The 17,280-nt window shown below is 44.2% G+C and overlaps 1 protein-coding gene across 2 annotated transcripts in view; it reads left to right on the top strand.

Moving 5' to 3' along the window:
- The window catches only part of MAB1 (Transketolase family protein), a 75,564-nt gene that overhangs the window by 43,839 nt on the left and 14,445 nt on the right, over positions 1-17,280 (top strand). For both annotated transcript variants that reach the window (XM_086496713.1, XM_086496714.1), the window contains exons 9-12: positions 15,751-15,823; positions 15,906-15,971; positions 16,935-16,973; positions 17,058-17,182. In XM_086496713.1, coding sequence (XP_086352839.1) covers positions 15,751-15,823; positions 15,906-15,971; positions 16,935-16,973; positions 17,058-17,182 — 303 coding nt within the window. The remainder of the gene's footprint in view (positions 1-15,750; positions 15,824-15,905; positions 15,972-16,934; positions 16,974-17,057; positions 17,183-17,280) is intronic.

The raw sequence follows: 17,280 nt of genomic DNA, 5'->3' as shown, positions 1-17,280 counted from the left end.
CGAGGGTCTAAAGCGGGAAAATGCACAAATGAGTGACACTTGGCACTTTGAGGCCAGTTTACTACTTATAGAGAAGGCAAAAACGTGATTTATAGTTGGGAGGCTCATTTTGCAAGTCTCTGTCACAGGTTAAGAGCTATGGAGTGCTTGCTTTCCCTCTTATGCACAGTGCGGTGCCAGGAGTGATGCCCTGCACGCTACGCACTGCCCTCTCTCTCCCCTTTGGCAGTATGTTATGCCCCTCTAGTGGGCTCTTCATTTGACCAATGTACAGTTGTGTGGGTTCATGCGCGATTGCCGAGGCAAGAGCCTCTTGCACAGGTACTGGATTAGCTAGTGGCTAATCCCCCCGCAGGTACAGGTGAATTCGGAGAGGTTTCACGCCAGAAATCTCGTCCGATTCAAAGGGCAAGTAGCCCTACAGGTGCGGGAGCTGGAGGACTTGCTAGGGATGCGACCGGCACACGGAACGGAGCCCGAAACAGTGAATTACAGCCTGCTGTGTATTTTTGCAGGTTTAGGGTTTTGGCCCTAAACGGACCCTAATACCCCCAGGAGGTTCGGGGACGCAAGGGGACCGCTGTACAGGCGATCTGGCGCATTTTCAGGGCTGAAAACAGAGAATTCAGCGTGCTGCAGATTCTCGCCAGGTTTTGCAAAGTGCCCGTATGCGTCGGGAAAGTCAGTCAATGCGTGGGAATACTGACCGTGAAGGGTTCTAGTACAGTTATGCTGCCGAAATCGGGCTGGAACAATGGAAATTCAGCCGAGTTTGTGCGGGACAGCTTGTAGGAACCACAGCGTTTATTCCCTCTTTTGAACAATAAAGAAATACCGAAAGGGGCGCCTAAGTTAGGGGCCAATCTGGTGTCTGTCTACTCATACAGGTGCAATCTAGCAGCCTGTATCCCTCTCCCCTTTGTTGTGTCTTGAAAGTACAGGTAAAATAGACGACTAATAATGGGTGAAAGCTAAATCAAGGTTTAAAGTAAAGTCTACCGCCCTTTTTGGATTGAACAGGCCGGTTACATGGTTCCATCGACGGGATTAAATCACTTTTTCCCATAGAAGTGAGCCTTGGTCAGTTTTGGACTTGAAGACACAGGGGATTATAGACCAGACACAGGGAATTGCAATTATGGCTGACAGACCAGATGATGTGACTGAAGAGGTTTCCTCTTCACAGGGTCAACAGACACATGAAGTGGGTGAGTCGTCAAGACCACCGCAGACAGATGATGATATATTCAGGACCCAGTTGGCTACTGCTGTGGCTATGTTCACACAAGTAATGCAGAATCCGAGGTTTTTAGCCTTTCTGCAACCTCCGGTTCCGTCTCAGCAAGTTGGGTCACTGGATCATATTCAAAAGCCTGTTAAGGCTCGAACACAGGTGATTCATACCGCACAGTCAATGGAAACACCTGTACACTTGACGGAGAACATGCAGTCTCCACAACGTATGCCTAAGGTGCAAGAACAGGTGGCTGAGATGCCAGTCTTTCAAGCTGTACCAATTCAGCCCGCCACCTTTCAACCGCCTATAGTTGGTTCTAATGGGCAGGGAAGCAACTTACAGGCTATGCAACAAGTCTTCCCACCACCTTCAGTACACCCTGGCTATTTTGGAGGTGGATCGGTATTTCAGAGCATGGCTGGTCATGCACCTGGAAATCAGTTTTATACGCCAGGAACAGTGTTTGCGGGTGCTCAAACGATGATGCCTAACCCCATGTACAGTGTCATGGGTATGCAACCAGGGTTTCAAAGCACTCAGGGACAATTTGGGATGCCACAAGCAAATTTTGGTATGGCTGGAATTACAAATCAGCAGCCAAATGTGGCGTTTCCAAGTCAAGTTAATAGCGGCCAAGGAACACAGATGAACCCTAATAGTGTTCCCATGTTTCAGTCACTTCCATATGACAATTTAACGCCGCTGGTTGGATTGAACAGGCCGGTTTCATTCCTTTTCCTGAATCTCTTGCATCTGTGCCTGCACTTGAGAAAAGAGTCGCAACAAGGCGGCTTTCCTTTCGTTGTGCTCACGCTCTATGGCCGCCATTCTTTTTTCGTTTTCACGGGCTATGGCCGTCATTCTTTCTTCATTTTCACGGGCTATGGCTGCCATTCTTTCTTCGTGTTCGCGGGCTATTTCTGCATTTCTTTCTTGGTGTTCACGCTCCATTTCGGCTCTTATTTATTTGTGCTTGCGCTCCATTTCTGCTTTTCTTTCTTCTCTGCTTTCTTCGCGTTCTAACTTCCTATCCATAAACAACTGCTTCAACTCCTCCATAGGAGTTAGTGCAATCCTTGGCGTAGATGGGGAAGGGGAGGCTCGGAAAAACCTCCTGGTGTGGAAAATTCTTCTTCGCCTCTCTCATGCTCATCACCTCCAAGCGAAGCATCCATACCGCTTCGGGTGATGACCATCCACTGAAGTCTTGGGTTCTTAAGTTCATGAGGAACTTGGGTTCTTGCGGGTCTTGGGTTCTTGTGTTCTTGAGGTTCTTCTTTTGCTTGCAATCTGTGTTAGAGAAGGATCTTTTCTTCACCCGAGTTCTACTTTTTTCCGCGGGCGCACCCCTTAGCGGCCTTGCGCTCACACCAAGGTTGCTTTTTCCCACCTCATGTCGATTGGCCGGCCGCTAAGTGCACGGTCCGCTCTCAAGGAGTGAAAAGAGGCACAAGGGGAGGTTGGGAAATTCCTTCTTTCTTGGGTTTCTTGGCACTCTTCAAAAACACGATTAGGAATCGACACGCCCAAGAGGTCTTGGGTTACGTGCGACCGCAACAAGCAAAAATAATTCTGTGGGTCTTTCCTTGAGTGATACACAAGTCTGCCAAAGCTCTGATACCAATGTAAGGTGCAGCGGAAGTGAATGTTGAACTTTGCTCAAGATGAGTGCTCCGAACTGTGCTCAAGGTTCCTTTTACTTAGGGAAGGGAGAGCCTTCCGTTCTTTTAATGAGAGAGTGCAATGGACACAAACAAAGTGAATAGACATTGTGAATGAAGGTGCTGAGACTGAGAGATAGAGAGAGAAGAATACGACACCAGAGATGTTGTAAAACCCTCCTCTGGAGGCCCCTCTCTCGATGGCGAGAGAGGTCTATGCTATTGATTGCACAAATCTCTGCAATGCTTGGACTTGCCGACGATGTCGACGACGAGACGGGCTAAATCTGAGAATGCTAAGGGGCTGAAATCTGCAATGAGTCTAAGTACTGCTATGCTGAGGTCGACGATGCGGACGACGATGACGAAGCGAAGGCTGAAATTTGAATGCTGTGGATTGGTTCTTGTCGCCTCGAGTGGGGCTGATCTGTGTGCTTAGTGCTTTGCTGAAGAGCCTTGCTGAAAAACGCTGCTTAGGGCTGAGAAGAACGCTGGTTCTATTGCTGTAAAACGCTGGTTATACTGCTGTAAAAACGCTGGTTCCACTGCTGTAAAAACATTGGATCTGAGGGGTCTAAAAACGCTGATCTGCTGTCTAACTTGCGATGGGAATGCTGCTGGGAAAACGCTGTCCAAGGGGGTTGAAAGAGCTGTCCAAAGGGGCTGAAAATGTTGTGTAATCAATGCTGAAAATCGCCAGGCTGAAAACACTGATGGTGTAGGCTGAAATCGTTGGCTTTGCTCATGAAAGAAAACGCAAGGTTCTTGGGTTGGTCTTGCTTGAGAAGTTGCCTGTCGAGCAATGCTCCTGCTGCCTGTTCTGCCAAAAAGTGCGAGCTCTGGTTTCCTTTCATAATATCTTATTAAATTTGCCCTATCTAGTTCCCAACAAAAGGCACTTACAAAAAATAAGTGAAAAATGTCAAAAATAGGGAAAATAGGTCTATGCACTGTAAAATGCTCTTGATGGGTTCTGATGGAAATCTGATGATCATGCTATGTGCAACCAAAGGATATGCATCTATTCTAAGTGTCTGGACATGCTCGGTCTGCGAACAGACTCACAAATGTGCCAGATCACTTCCTATTGTAGACTGACTTGACTGAACTGAACCCTGGTCATGCTGTAGCTTGTCCACGTATACATAGGGTTAGATGTGCACGTGACATTTCTTGAAAACTCGGAATGGTTCCTTCATAATGTCCTACCCGCAATCTGTTGGGAAACTATCGGATACTAGATCAATCATTAACCTTCCGGATGGTTGAGCAAACCAATTCGTCGCATAAAGCAATGTTCCAATCTTGATCCTACTCTCATAAACACTCGAGAGTGATTGTCCTGGTTAGACACATTCATATACCTCGTGCATAAAAGGAAGATGCATTTTTCGAATTCCTCAAAGATTTAACTTTGATCAAAGACCTGCCATCTTACTTAAAGTTCGAGGGTCTTCTGTTCAAAATCTCAGGAGTCAAGTTTGAATTTTCTTACTACAAACTTTCTTCGGATAGCCACATATCCGTTGAGGAGGGATAAAAAATTTGAAACTTTCAGCTTTTATTGCTGACTACATCATCTGTTGCAAAGTATCTTGCAGATGCGTCTACAAAATTCAGGCAAAAGTCCTTCGTTGGTCAAGAATGAAGCTACCTTGGCAAGAGTAAACCACTACTTGCTTTGACTCGCTCGTGTTTCCATTAGGCAAACCGAATCCCGATCCCAATCTCTTGGATGCCTTCCTCAATGCGTAGAGGAAAAAAATTTGTCGAAAAATTCAGCCTTGAATTATATCCAAGTCTTGTTATAAGTTCCTTGTAGAGCTTTGGTATACCACCAACCACTTGCAATCTCCTTGAGGTGTTTGGTCACATACCTCACCTTCGACGCTTCTCAGAAATCGCCATTTGCAAAGGCAACTTCAAACTGTTGAATTAAAGCGGTAGCTTTCGGGACATCTTCCCTTCCCTCAAAAGTATCAAACTTGATTGGAGTGTTCCTAGGTCTAGAGACCTTCTTCATATCCTTCCGGAAATGATGGGATTTCTTGGCTATGGTTCTGGATTGATGTTCATGGATATCTTCTGGGTTCTGAAGGATCTTGAGCATTCCACTCCTTGGATTCTCTAGGTTCTTGAGCATCATGCTCCTGTCACCTTCTTAGAGAATCCCAAGTCTTGCGTCGACTTCTTGCAAAGAGAAAAAATTTCTCAACTTTGCGAGCTTTTCCTGCAGGTCTTAAGGTTTCGCCTGCTTACTTCTTTCTTGGCTTGTCATGGCTTCTTTCCGTATCTTCCCAGAGTCGTCGTCCTTTATAGAGAAAGAGAGGAGACCATGCTCTGATACCACTGTCACAAACGGGAACACATAGCAATATAGAATATACTCGGATAAATAGAATTTATCACTTAATACTGAAGCCAAAGGATATAGAGAGAAATAAATAGAGAGAGAGATATAGAGTGAGAAGATCGACACAGTACTGGGGACCAGAAGATGGGCTGGTCCCCCTGCCCGTAATAGTATCTTTATTACTAAGGAGAAGTCTATACAAGCACTTGAACCGAACGTTATTACCACGTTCATTCTAGAATAAGACTTGATGGTTCTTGGAAGCCTCAACTTCCTATTCCTAGGACAAAAAACCCTATTCTAAGGAACCCCCGTTCCTTATTTCAAATCCTTGAGAATCAAGGTTCTCACCTCTGGATCTCACCTTCCAGACTCAGGGCATGGCATCCCTGCAACTCTTTTCCAACTCTGTTTCCAGAGTCCTCTTTTTGCAAAATAGCTCTGCTTTCCCAGACACGAAGTCCTTACCTTGGTTGGGCTGATTTGGCTCTAGTTCCTCAAAGCGCTTTCTCCTGCAGAGGCTCATGCCTTCCTCCGCTCCTACTCCCCACTAAGAGGAAGTACACCTGCAAACAAATACTTAGAGATCATAACATGAAAATCGTTACCTTCAAAGCAACTCGGTTCTCGAAAAGCAATTCCCCGGAAGAGATCTCGACATAGAAAATCCTCTCTTCCAATCCTACACACAAAAGAGGTGTGTTCTCGGGTTCCTTCTCGTAAATCAGCCCCGACTACGACGTTTATGGGCTGAAAACAGAGAAAAACAGCAGCTTGTCGCGATGTAAACACGCTCCGTAGGCACTTCTTCGCGAGGGAACTGTGCACTGGGTCTTGGTGACATGTGGTACACTTGGGACAGCCATGGGCATCACCGACAACATCTTCTTTGCGGCGGCTGAAATCTGCAGCATCATCTCCTTCTTGTGAAAATTGATCTTCCCTCTAGGAGAGGGCGTGTGATGCTTTTATAGCTCCCTGGCCACGGCAAAGATAGCTGAGTGTTGGGCTGCTTGCGTAGAGATCGCGGCCGTTTTTCGTTTTTTTTAATTATTATAAATATAAATTTTGTGGGCTCTTTTGCCAGAGAAAGAGAGAGAAAAACGCTTGCTGGTTTATATTGCTTATTTAATCATAGGTGATAAGTGGGCGGCCGGTCACCTTTAAAAATGGTCTGAATCTGCCCAAAAACTCAATAAAACCTTATAAGTTAAAAACAAAACTTTTACAACACTTCCCAGGCGTCCCTGGATGCAATCACATGCACAGTTGCAATGCAGACATAGACTTCCTCGCGGGAAAGCATCTGCTTTCTCGAAAAGCAACCCGCTTTCTCAGAAAGCATCCGTTTTTTCCTCAAAGTTTTCTCTGAACCCATCTTCATTCAAGTGCTTGCTTTTCCTTGTGCACAATTTTAACACAGTTCAGAATTTCCTCTCGACTATGGATAGCCCCTTTCCGATGCAACCGTCACCCACCTTGTGACGCATCAGGAACACCCATCACCTAGTCCTTCCCTACCGAACTTACGGTACAATCTCCTTCACGATGCTCTCTGTCACCCATTGTATGAGGCATCAGAGATGTCCGTTCCTCGGTGATCGAATACTTCTTCTCGATGCTCCCTGTCACCCATCTGTTGTGACGCATCAAAAGTACCCGTTCTTGGTGGCCTTACAGATATTCCCTTTTACAGTGCTCTCGTGATTACTCTGAATGACGCACTAGGAATACTTTGTACTTGGATGTCTCCAGTAAGAAAAATCCTCACTTAAAATTGCAATAATTCATTTAGAATTATTTTTCCTCGTGTTTTATAAATCCAATAATTCATTTAGAATTATTTTTATGTCAGATAAATCCAATTTAGCTGTGTTGCAGAAAACGGCTCCTCCAACCTCTGGAAATGCATTTCTGCGTTTCTGGCAGGGTTGCACGTTTCCAACTGCCTCGAAACGTGTTGAAACAGCACCTACTTTTCTCCTTAGGAAAAAGTCTTGCGCTAGTTTATTTTAAAAAAAGTCAAGTTAAATTAAGCCTCTCTGTTTGAACTGGGGCCATCCATCGTTAAAAAACAATCCCTATTGTCAGTGGAAGTGGTCCTCTTCACAACACAGAGAGAGCTCCATAAGTTTACAGAATTCTCGATTGCAAGCGACGATTCTTCCATGTGTGTGCTAATGAAAGAGGATGATGCAAATCTTGTTAAAATGTTTGCTTTTAATGTAGTTGTCGATATATCTTTGAATTTTTGTTGTAAGGTGCAGTGGAATGAATGTTTGAACTTTGCTCAAGATGAGTGCTCCGAACTGTGCTCAAGGTTCCTTTTACTTACGGAAGGGAGAGCCTTCCGTTCCTTTAGTGAGAGAGTGCAATGGACACAAACAAAAGTGAATGGACACTGTGAATGGAAGTGCATGAGAGTGAGAGATAGAGAAGAGAATACGACACCAGAGACGTTGTAAAACCCTCCTCCGAAGGCCCCACTCTCTATGGCGAGAGCCGTCTACTTATGATTACACAAATCTCTACAATGCTTGGACTTGCCGACGATGAGGACGACGATGAGGACGACGACGAGATGGGCTGAAATCTGAAAATGCTAAGGGCTGAAATCTGCAAATCTTGTATCTACTGAATTCTGACTCTGTGTCGGTGACGTCGATGCGATGACGACGCGCTGAAAACGCAGATGCTGAAAGGCCCAAAGCCTAAAAGCATCAAATATGAGAAGCTGACCCCAAAAAATCACTTTCCTAAAATTTCGGGATTTCCCTAAAAATCCGCCGCGAATTCCGAAACGTTCGTACAGGTGCCACATCATCATATTTTGATGTGCAAAGTCTTTTGAGCGTGTTTTGCTTTACTTTTAATGCCTTTATGTCACTTGGGGCCCCATCGGACGGGGTCCCCATAAGTTGGTGTGACTTCTTCTTTTGTTACTTGTTCTTCTTAGGGTTTCTAGAATTAGGGCTTGCAAGTTTTAGGGTTAGGGTTTCCAAAATTAGGGTTTGAAGGTTTTAGGGTTAGGGTTTTCAGAATTAGGGTTTCAGTAGTTAGGGTTTTTGGCAAAAATTAGGGTTAGGGTTTTTGCTCTCGGGCAGCCACGTCATCTGTAAGTTGGCTCCATTCTTTAGGCTTTGACACGTCAGCAGTTTGTTACACCTATGGCTTATTTTGTCGCGATGATCTACAAAAACGCTGAGGTTGATCTGCAAACCAAAAACGCTAGGGCTGAAAATTGGTCTTGTGGGGAAATCTGCTAACACTAGAAAATCTGCTGTGTTGCTGTGGGAATCTGCTAAGGCTAGGGCTAATCTGTTGTCTACTGTCGTCGGGAATTTGCAATTGCAAAAACGTTGGTTGATCTGGTGCAAAAACGTTAGGTCTTCTGATGAGAGAAACGCCAGAGTTGTTGTGGGGGTTGGTCTTGCTGAGAAGTTGCCTGTTGAGCAAGGTGCTCCTGCTGCCTCCTATGCCAGAAAGTGCTAGCGCTAGGTTTCTATATATATAAACTTAGCAAAATTGCCCTACCTACTTTCCAACAAAAGTCACTTAAAAATAATAAGTGAAAAATGTCAAAAATAGGGAAAATAGGCCTATGCACTGTAAAAATGCTATTCATGGGATCGGACTGGAATCTGATGGTCATGCTGTGTGCAACCAGAGGATATGCATCTAATCTAAGTGTCTGGACATGCACGATCACTTGCTATTCTAGACTCACAAAAGTGCCAGATCACTTGCTATTCTAGACGGACTTGACTGAACCGAACCCTGGTCATGCTGTAGCTTGTCAACGGACACATAGGGTTGGATGTGTCACGTGACATCTCTGTGTTTGGCTACTCTATATTGGGTGTACCCTTGCCGTTTCCTTGTCCTGGCGAATGCCGTTTCATGTTCTTTTGGCAGGTTGACGTTTTCAGTTTGGAAACGTTTCGTGCAACACAACAATTTAGCAACATGCGGGAAGTGCACATGTGGTCTTGTACGTCGTTACTTAGAGTCCGTATCTATTGAACTAGTTTCTGTCCAATGTCTGTTTTGCTGGCATAATCGAGGGTGATTACAATTCTTTCAAGAGGGGGGTATGTCACAAAGGGATGACGCTGCATGACCTTAAGGACAGAGCCCTGATAGAAAGGGGGAAAAACCCTAGCGAAAGAGGTAGAAGAAGTTTTACCAACTTGCAGATTATGGCCAAGTGGCTTAGAAGGGGTTAGGTTTGAAAACCTAACTTATCTCAACTTATGGAACTCGGACGTAGAACCCAAGACCTTTAAATAAAGGAGGACACCCCTTTTTGAGTGAAGGATCCTAATGTGGCAAGCCGTACAGACACTTGCGTTTTTCGGTGTGATTTGTAACAGCAACATACAGACAGCCCATGGGACGCTTGCTTTTGGGCACCAAATGCTTTTAAAACTGAAACTTTTCAGGTAATTGCTTTTGAGTTCAGCTAGGGGCCTTTATAAGTATGCCGAGAGACTGACTTTTGCTCATTTTTGGATGGGAGCGCCGAGAGGGGGAGGACCCTCGGACATTGTACTTTGAGAAGCATAATAGTGAAGAAATAGTGAGAAGAGTCTTTGGGGCGAATGCATTTGGATGCGGAACTCCACTGTGCCGTGGTGTCGTCTCACTTCTCTCTCCCTCTATTTTCAGTTCTGTTCAGTTGTTTCCAGTTTCCCTCACGTGTGTTGCTGTAGATCTTCAGTTTGGAGTGTAGACATAATGTTAATAGTAGTGTGTATGCCTTATTAGCTACCTTTTTTGTTGCTTTAATTCTTTCTATATAAGCTTTTTCTAGTGCTAGGCTTCATTGTGGTTGAGTCTGCCCTTGATCTTTGGAGTCATGACAGAAACTCAATCATTGAACTTTGTGTTGATATATGGTCGTGTGTGCGTGCGGGGTTGTGTCGAGAGCATATATTAGTACCTAGTTCTACATGCACTATTGGGCACTGATGATGTCAGTGGGAATGATGTAGTATTTAGTCAATACTATGCATGATGAAGTTGATGGTTACATTGTCTTATGGGTGATTACCATGAGTCTATAGCTGCACTTTCCTTCATAGGTGAATTTGGGCTTTTCTTGGATTCATCTAGGTATATGTTTTAGTTGCATTAGCAGTCAAGCAGATTTCATCATGACTGAGTTCACTCTTGATCTCATGACAGAAACTCAGTATGCTGAATTTTGTGCTGATGTATGCTCATGTGTGTGCGCGTGCAGTGTGTTGTGCTGGGAGCATATATTAGAATGTCACAAAGTGGATGACGTGGCAGCTGGTACACACACACCCTCCCCCTTGTGGGTATTGTCGGAAATGCAGGCTGCAGCGTACGGACAGTCCGAGAAATGCGGCAGAAACTACGGGACTGTACAGGGCTGCTGACGTGGCAGAAGTACACAGGCTTTTTTTTTTGCGGGCTGTTTTTCTACGCACAAGTTGGAAAAATCTTATGCAAGGTTGAACGCTGCTTTTTGGCCTTGTTTTATTTACGTAAATTGGAAAGAGAGAGAGAGAATTCTTTCGCTACTTTTTCTACCCAAGAAGAGAGAGAGAGAGAGAGAGAGCTTTCAAAGTCTTGCTTTATTATTCCCAAAGAGGGCTTGTGAGAGAAAAATTGAAAGAGCTTTTTATGGGCAGCTTTTGGGGCTCTGCTTTTAGCATCCCTTGTAAACGCTTTAAATATGTGTGTAGGCTTCACAACTCGGAGCATCTGGACGTAGAGTTTGAGTGTGAGCGCCTGTCCGCACTCTTGTACTTTGAACTCAGATTAATACAAAAACAAATACCGAAAGGGGCGCCAGTCTTTGGGGCCAATATCTCTAGGCACGGAACTCCGCCAGGCCAGTGTCGAATCAATTGTGAACTGTGAATTGTTTTGGAGTATTTATTTGTGCTGTCGCGATAGATTTTTCATTTGGAGTGTCCAAGTCTGTTACAGTGGTATCAGAGCACGGCTGATTTCGCTTCTACGGGAAATCTGATCCCTAATTTTTTTTCCCGCGGCACCTATGGCTTCAGGCAAAGATCAGTCGACTCCCTCTACATTCGTAGATGCGGGAAGGGATCACAACGAAGATTCAGGCAAGGAGTACGGCCCGCCTCGGCCTACTCAGGCGGAGCGTCAAGAGATGGAGCGTCGTCAATTGATCGGCGATGCAACAAAGATGATGCTGAATTTTGCGAAGGACCCAACATTTGCAAAATATATGAGCGAGACTTCTTTCTAGGAGGTGCACATGCAGTGGTAGAAAATCACAAAACCACCCCGAAAACCTGCTCTCAATAAACCTCCTACTCCTAAGAAGCATACAGAGAAAGAGTTAGAAGAGGTGGTTGATGCACGAATTGCTCAGCTTTTTGACGCGCAGAACAAAGCTAAAAAGCACGACAAAAAGAAGAAGAAAGGCACTGACTTCCCGTGCTATTTGGGTTGTCAGTCTACTTTTGAAAAGGCAAAGAAAGAGAAGAAGCGTGTTCGATTTGAAGGAGTACCCAGTTCTTCTTTTTCTTGTTCTTCTGACAGTTCTTCTAGCTTATTTGACTCGAGCAAAGAAGACAGAAAGGGCAAAAAGCAACGCTTCAGAAAGGGCAAGAAAAAGGCAAAGAAGTCTAAATCTCGCCCCGTGTTGACAGTTCTATAGAGGATTCGTCTAGTTCGGACTTTGATGACAACAGCTTTTATGCAAAGAAGAAGAATTTTTACAAAGCAGTTCTTCTAGCTCATCTGACTCGAGCGAAGAAGACAGAAAGGGCAAAAAGCGAAGCAAAAAGCAACGCTTCGGAAAGGGCAAGAAAAAGGCAAAGAAGTCTAAATCTCGCCCCGTGGTTGACAGTTCTACAGAGGATTCGTCTAGTTCGGACTCTGACGACAGCAGCTTTTATGCAAAGAAGAAGAATTTTTACAAAGCCAACCAGTATGACTTTTTGGAAGACAAAAGCAAGAAAGTCCGAGAGTTTAAGGAAGGTGGACAGTCAATTAAATTTGACACGTTTTTTGGATATAGAGATGCTTCGAAGGCTTTGTCTTTTGTACAACAGTTTGACATCGCTATCGCTGGAGGGCGTTACTCAGAGCACTCTAAGATTCAGAGAGCTGCCTCTTACTTCAAGGGGAATGCTCGAACTTGGTGGTCCACGCTTCTATTAAACAAGACTGCGCCAGTTAAATGGCTAAAATTCAAGAGGCTTTTTATTTCTTCTTGACCGACTTGAGAGTATGAACGCGATATACGAACTGCTTGGAACCATCTTCGGATGACCAAGAAGGATACAGTGGACGCTTATTGCGAAAGATTCTGGAGCTCTTTTCTACCTGCCTCTTCATTTAAGAAGATCCTGTTCAAGGAACAGATTGAGCGGTTTACCTTGGGTCTACCTACAGAGATCCGAGATCACTGCTTGGAACAAAAGTCAGCTTCCATTCAGGAGTTGATGAGTCATGCGAAACGGGGTTTTGCCATTCACTTGGGCAGTTTGACCTACCCCACCGATGAGATCATGACACAAAGAGTCGAACAGACTTCGACAAATGAAAGTAGAAAGAGGAAGAGCAACCCAGAAAAGAAAGATGCACGACCCAAGCTCACTCCTCAGGAGAGAGCTCGCTACATCAAGAAGGGGAAGTGCTTTGAATGCGGGGAAATTGGGCATATCTCCGCAAAGTGCCCTAACAAGGCACCGAATGAACAGGATGAAGAAAGGCCAGAAAGTTCCAAAGCAGTTGAGGGATGTGGTAGAAAAGGCAGATAAAAAGCAGAACTAGCAGAATTGGTACCACATTGCGTGGGACCCGAACCGAATTAAATAAAGGAAAGTACAAACTTTGCCGTTTTCAGGGCAAAGCGAAAGATCAGGAAGCTCTTTTGAAGGAGCAAAGGCCAACTTCGGCTGCTCGAATTGGAATTATGCCACAGGCTGAGGCCATAGGCGAAGGTAGTTTGAGTGGCACCCGGACAGGATGTTGCCATTACACCGAGCATTGGCAAACTTCGTTTGCAATGACGGGTGTATAGGGCACGAGGAGTTCTACGTAATTTCCTTGGAAGGTTGTGACGTTCTACTTGAAATCCCTTGGTACCACAAGAACAACGCCGTGGTTGACTACCGGGCCGAGAAAGCGACTTTGACAAATGAAGAGCTCAGAGATTGTACTTGATGAACTCAGTTTCTTTACTGACTTTTTTTTGGGAGAGAACTGAGCGATGGATGGAGGTCGAATATGTTTTGACCTGAACAAAAGAACGCCAAGATTTTCTCCACGCTCGTGCCGATTGCTTTTCTGAGGGGCTGCCAAGCGAGTTGCCACGAGTTCGTCGTGAGGATCATTCTATTGATCTGATACTTGGAAGCACACCACTGAACCGGCCACCTTATTGTGTGAGCCGAGCCCAGAACGAAGAGATTATGAACCAAGTGAAAGACCTCTTGGAAAAGGGTCTCGTCTAGCCTAGTACTTCATCGTATGCTCTCCAGTGTTGTTGGTTTTGAAGAAAGACTGATCTTGGAGAATGTGCATCGATTATAGAGCTCTTAACAAAATCACCATCAAGAACAGATTTCCGATTCCTAGGGTCGATAATAAACTTGATAGATTACAGGGATCCTCGTGCTTTAGCAGGATCGACTTGAAAAGTGGATATCATCATATTCAAATCGCACCGGAAGACATCTACAAGACAACCTTTTGGACGACTTTTGGGTTATTTGAGTTTTTGGTGATGCCTTTTGGCTTAACCAATGCTCCTGCGACATTTAACTGGATGCTGGACATGATTTTTTGAGAGTACAGACTATTTGTTGGCACTTTCTTTGACAATATCATAGTTTTTTGCAAGGATGAGGCAGAACATAGAGATCATTTGTCTAAGTCTTTCAAGCATTACGAGATCACAAGTTAGTGATTAATGCGAAGAAAAGTGAATTTTCCTACTAGAGATAAACTTTTTGGGACACATTGTGTCAGCAGCAGCAGGAGTGCATATGGATCCGGCCAAGATAGAGACTATCGGTGATTGGCCCGATGAAGAATGTCCATGAAGTTAGAAGCTTCTTGGGATTGTGTTTGTACTACAGGCGGTGCATTCGAAAGTTTGCAAAGGTTGCTTCCCCTTTGCATATCTTGACAGAAAAAGGAGTCCCTTCTCGTGGGGACCCACAGAGGTGACTGCCTTTCAGACATTGAAAGAGAAATTGACTACGGGACCAATTTTGACTTTGCTGGACTTGTAGAAGTCATTTGAAGTATTTTGTGATGCCTGTGGTTGTAGTCTGGGTGGGGTCTTAATGCAAGAAGGCCATGTCATTGCTTACGAGAGCCGATTGTTCTCAAGGCCGGAATTGACAGCACAGATTTATGAGAAAGAACTTTTGGTGATTATCCATGCTCTTACTCAGTGGCGGCACTACCTACTCGGAGCGGATTTTACTGTTTTTACAGACCATCAGAGTGTACGCTACTTCTTGTCACAGAAGCAGCTATGGAAAAAGTAGATGCAGTGGGTGAACATCTTGTCACAGTTTCACTTCCAGATTGTCCATGTGCAAGGACAAAAGAATTTGGTGGCAGATGCTTTGTCTTGAAAGCCGTTGGTTCTGGCTATTTCCGCGATACATCATAGGAGCTTCGAGGATATGGTCGATCAGTATGCCACGGATACAGATTTTGCAGACGTTTTCACACGGATATGGGATGGGGAGACAGTAGCGGGATATTCCATTCGAGATGGCTACTTGATGAGGAAAACCATGTTGTGCGTTACACAGCCATTGAGGGAAAAGGTTATGACTAAATGCCATTGTCCGCCTTTTACGGGTCACCGTGGCATTGCTACCACCATGAAAGGGGTAGAACCTAGTTCTACACCCAAGAAGGGCATTGCTACCACCATGAAAGGGGTAGAACCTAGTTCTACACCCACTATTGGGCACCGATGATGTTAGTGGGGATATTGTGGAATTTAGTCAATACTAAGTCAATGGTTTTGTTGTCTATATATATTAATAGTACCGTGCATAAAACACAATGCTAATTACCACCTTTAGCTTTCCTTTGGTACTATTTATGTTTTTTTATGAAAATTTTCTTTGATTTAGAAGACAGGGGGCTTGGGTTTGGAAAAGAGATGCCTTCTAGGTTCAAGCTGAAAGGTTCATGCCTCCCAATGCAAGTTGAAACCTGCAAAGTCTATCCCTCCACCAAGGTCAACCACTTTGAGAGCTGGCCCCTAGATTCTTCACTTGGTCCGTGTGTGTGTGTGTGTGTGTGTGTGTGTGTGTGTGTGTGTGCGTGTGTGCATGCATTTGTGCGTGTGTCGCTTGTGCATGCACATCTTTCAAGATAGTGTTTATCTTGAAAGATTCAGAAAACTGAGGGTGGAGTGATGCTAGTGTCAACAATTTTATACGATTGCTTAGCTCTATAACTTGTGAGATTTGTCAAGAGAGAAGTGACTTTATCTATAAGGTGTTTTTGCATAGATATGGAGAATCATTCCCTGTGTCAGCTGAAGTTCTTGATCCAAGTTTTGTTCTCCCGATTGGAAAAGCTAAGGTAAGAAGCATTGAGTAAATTGTCTAGTACTTGGCTGACTTTCTATGGTTTTTGATTGGTTGTGCAATTATGTGATGGACAGATTGAACGTGTGGGGTCTGATGTAACTGTGACAGCTTTTTCCAAAATGGTTGGGTATGCTCTAAAGGTATAGGTTATTTTAAACCAAATTGGAAAATTGTTGACTCGATGCTTATTGCTAAAAGATATTGTGTGCAAAAGTGTCAACTGGCATTAGAAGCTGATCAACAGAGATTGTTTTCCTCTTACAGCTGCCTAGCCTCCCTCCTTTTACGAGGCATGTGAACGTCTGGAGAGCTTAAATGTTTTTTTTGTAGATAATTTGGGTATACATAGAGGTGGCTAGATTTGTTTACAGGTCAGCGTTATTTGCCACCTCTCCCGACTGTTTCTGACGGATTCAAGATTCTGGCTAGGATTAATCATTGTAGTGATCTAACAAATGTCAGGATCTAGATAAGGGAGCAGTAACGCAGCACCATATCTGATTGAGTCTGGTTGTCTTTTTCTACTCTTAGGTTTTGAAAATTGGGAGGAGAATTCCTGAGGAGTTCAGAGCTTGGAAAACTAGTCTAGCCTTGAGGAGAGCTCTAAGGAATTGGATGTTGACTTCTACTTCACAGTAGTTCCAGAGCTCAGAGTATAACGAAGAGTACCTTAACCACCCTTGTGCCACAATAGAGATACCTGAATACAAGCAGTTGTTTTAGGCTCGACTGTCAAAGAATTAGCTTAGGCGAGGTGTTAGGGCGGAGAAAATTTGGCTTGGGATCCCAGATGTTATGGCACCACTGCATAGACATGGGCTATGTGTCCAAAGAACAGGGGATTCTGTTTGTGAGATGGTTGCTACTGGATGTGAGTTTTATAATAACACTTTTAACAAAGTGAAAGAGGGCATGGTGCCTTGTAGCTTCAAGTGGGCACAAAATCCCAGGTTAGGATGGTATACATCTTACTCCTTTTGCGAGGCATTGAAAAAGAAACACTTACTGATTGCTTTTCAGAAATTATATTCTAAAAGGAATTTTTCTAGTAACTTCTCAAAGAACTGTGATAGCTCATAATTATAGGTATTTTCAATCTGTAGGCTGCAGAGCTTTTGGAAAAGGATGGTATCAATGTTGAGGTAACTCCGTATTTCAAGAATTAGCTGAATTTTTAAAGAAACAGGCATTTAGAGAGCTGTCATGGTTTTTCCCCCTTGCCACAGGTTATAAACTTGCGGTCAATTAGGCCACTGGACAGAGAAACTATCAACCAATCTGTTAGAAAGACTAATAGGCTTGTAACTGTTGAGGAAGGATGGCCGCAGCATGGCATTGGAGCTGAAATCTGGTAAGAATTTTATTGCAAATTTATGTCAACAGAAATACTATGTAAGCAGTTAACACTATTTCGGTCGAGGTTGTTTTCATGAATTTATTTCTTTTCAT

The sequence above is a fragment of the Adiantum capillus-veneris genome, chromosome 23 (genome assembly GCF_014529385.1).
Source record: "Adiantum capillus-veneris isolate H3 chromosome 23, ASM1452938v2, whole genome shotgun sequence".
Classification (NCBI taxonomy): Eukaryota; Viridiplantae; Streptophyta; class Polypodiopsida; order Polypodiales; family Pteridaceae; genus Adiantum; species Adiantum capillus-veneris.
Note: the sequence above shows the minus strand (reverse complement) of the source record. Positions and strands in the feature narration are given on the sequence as shown.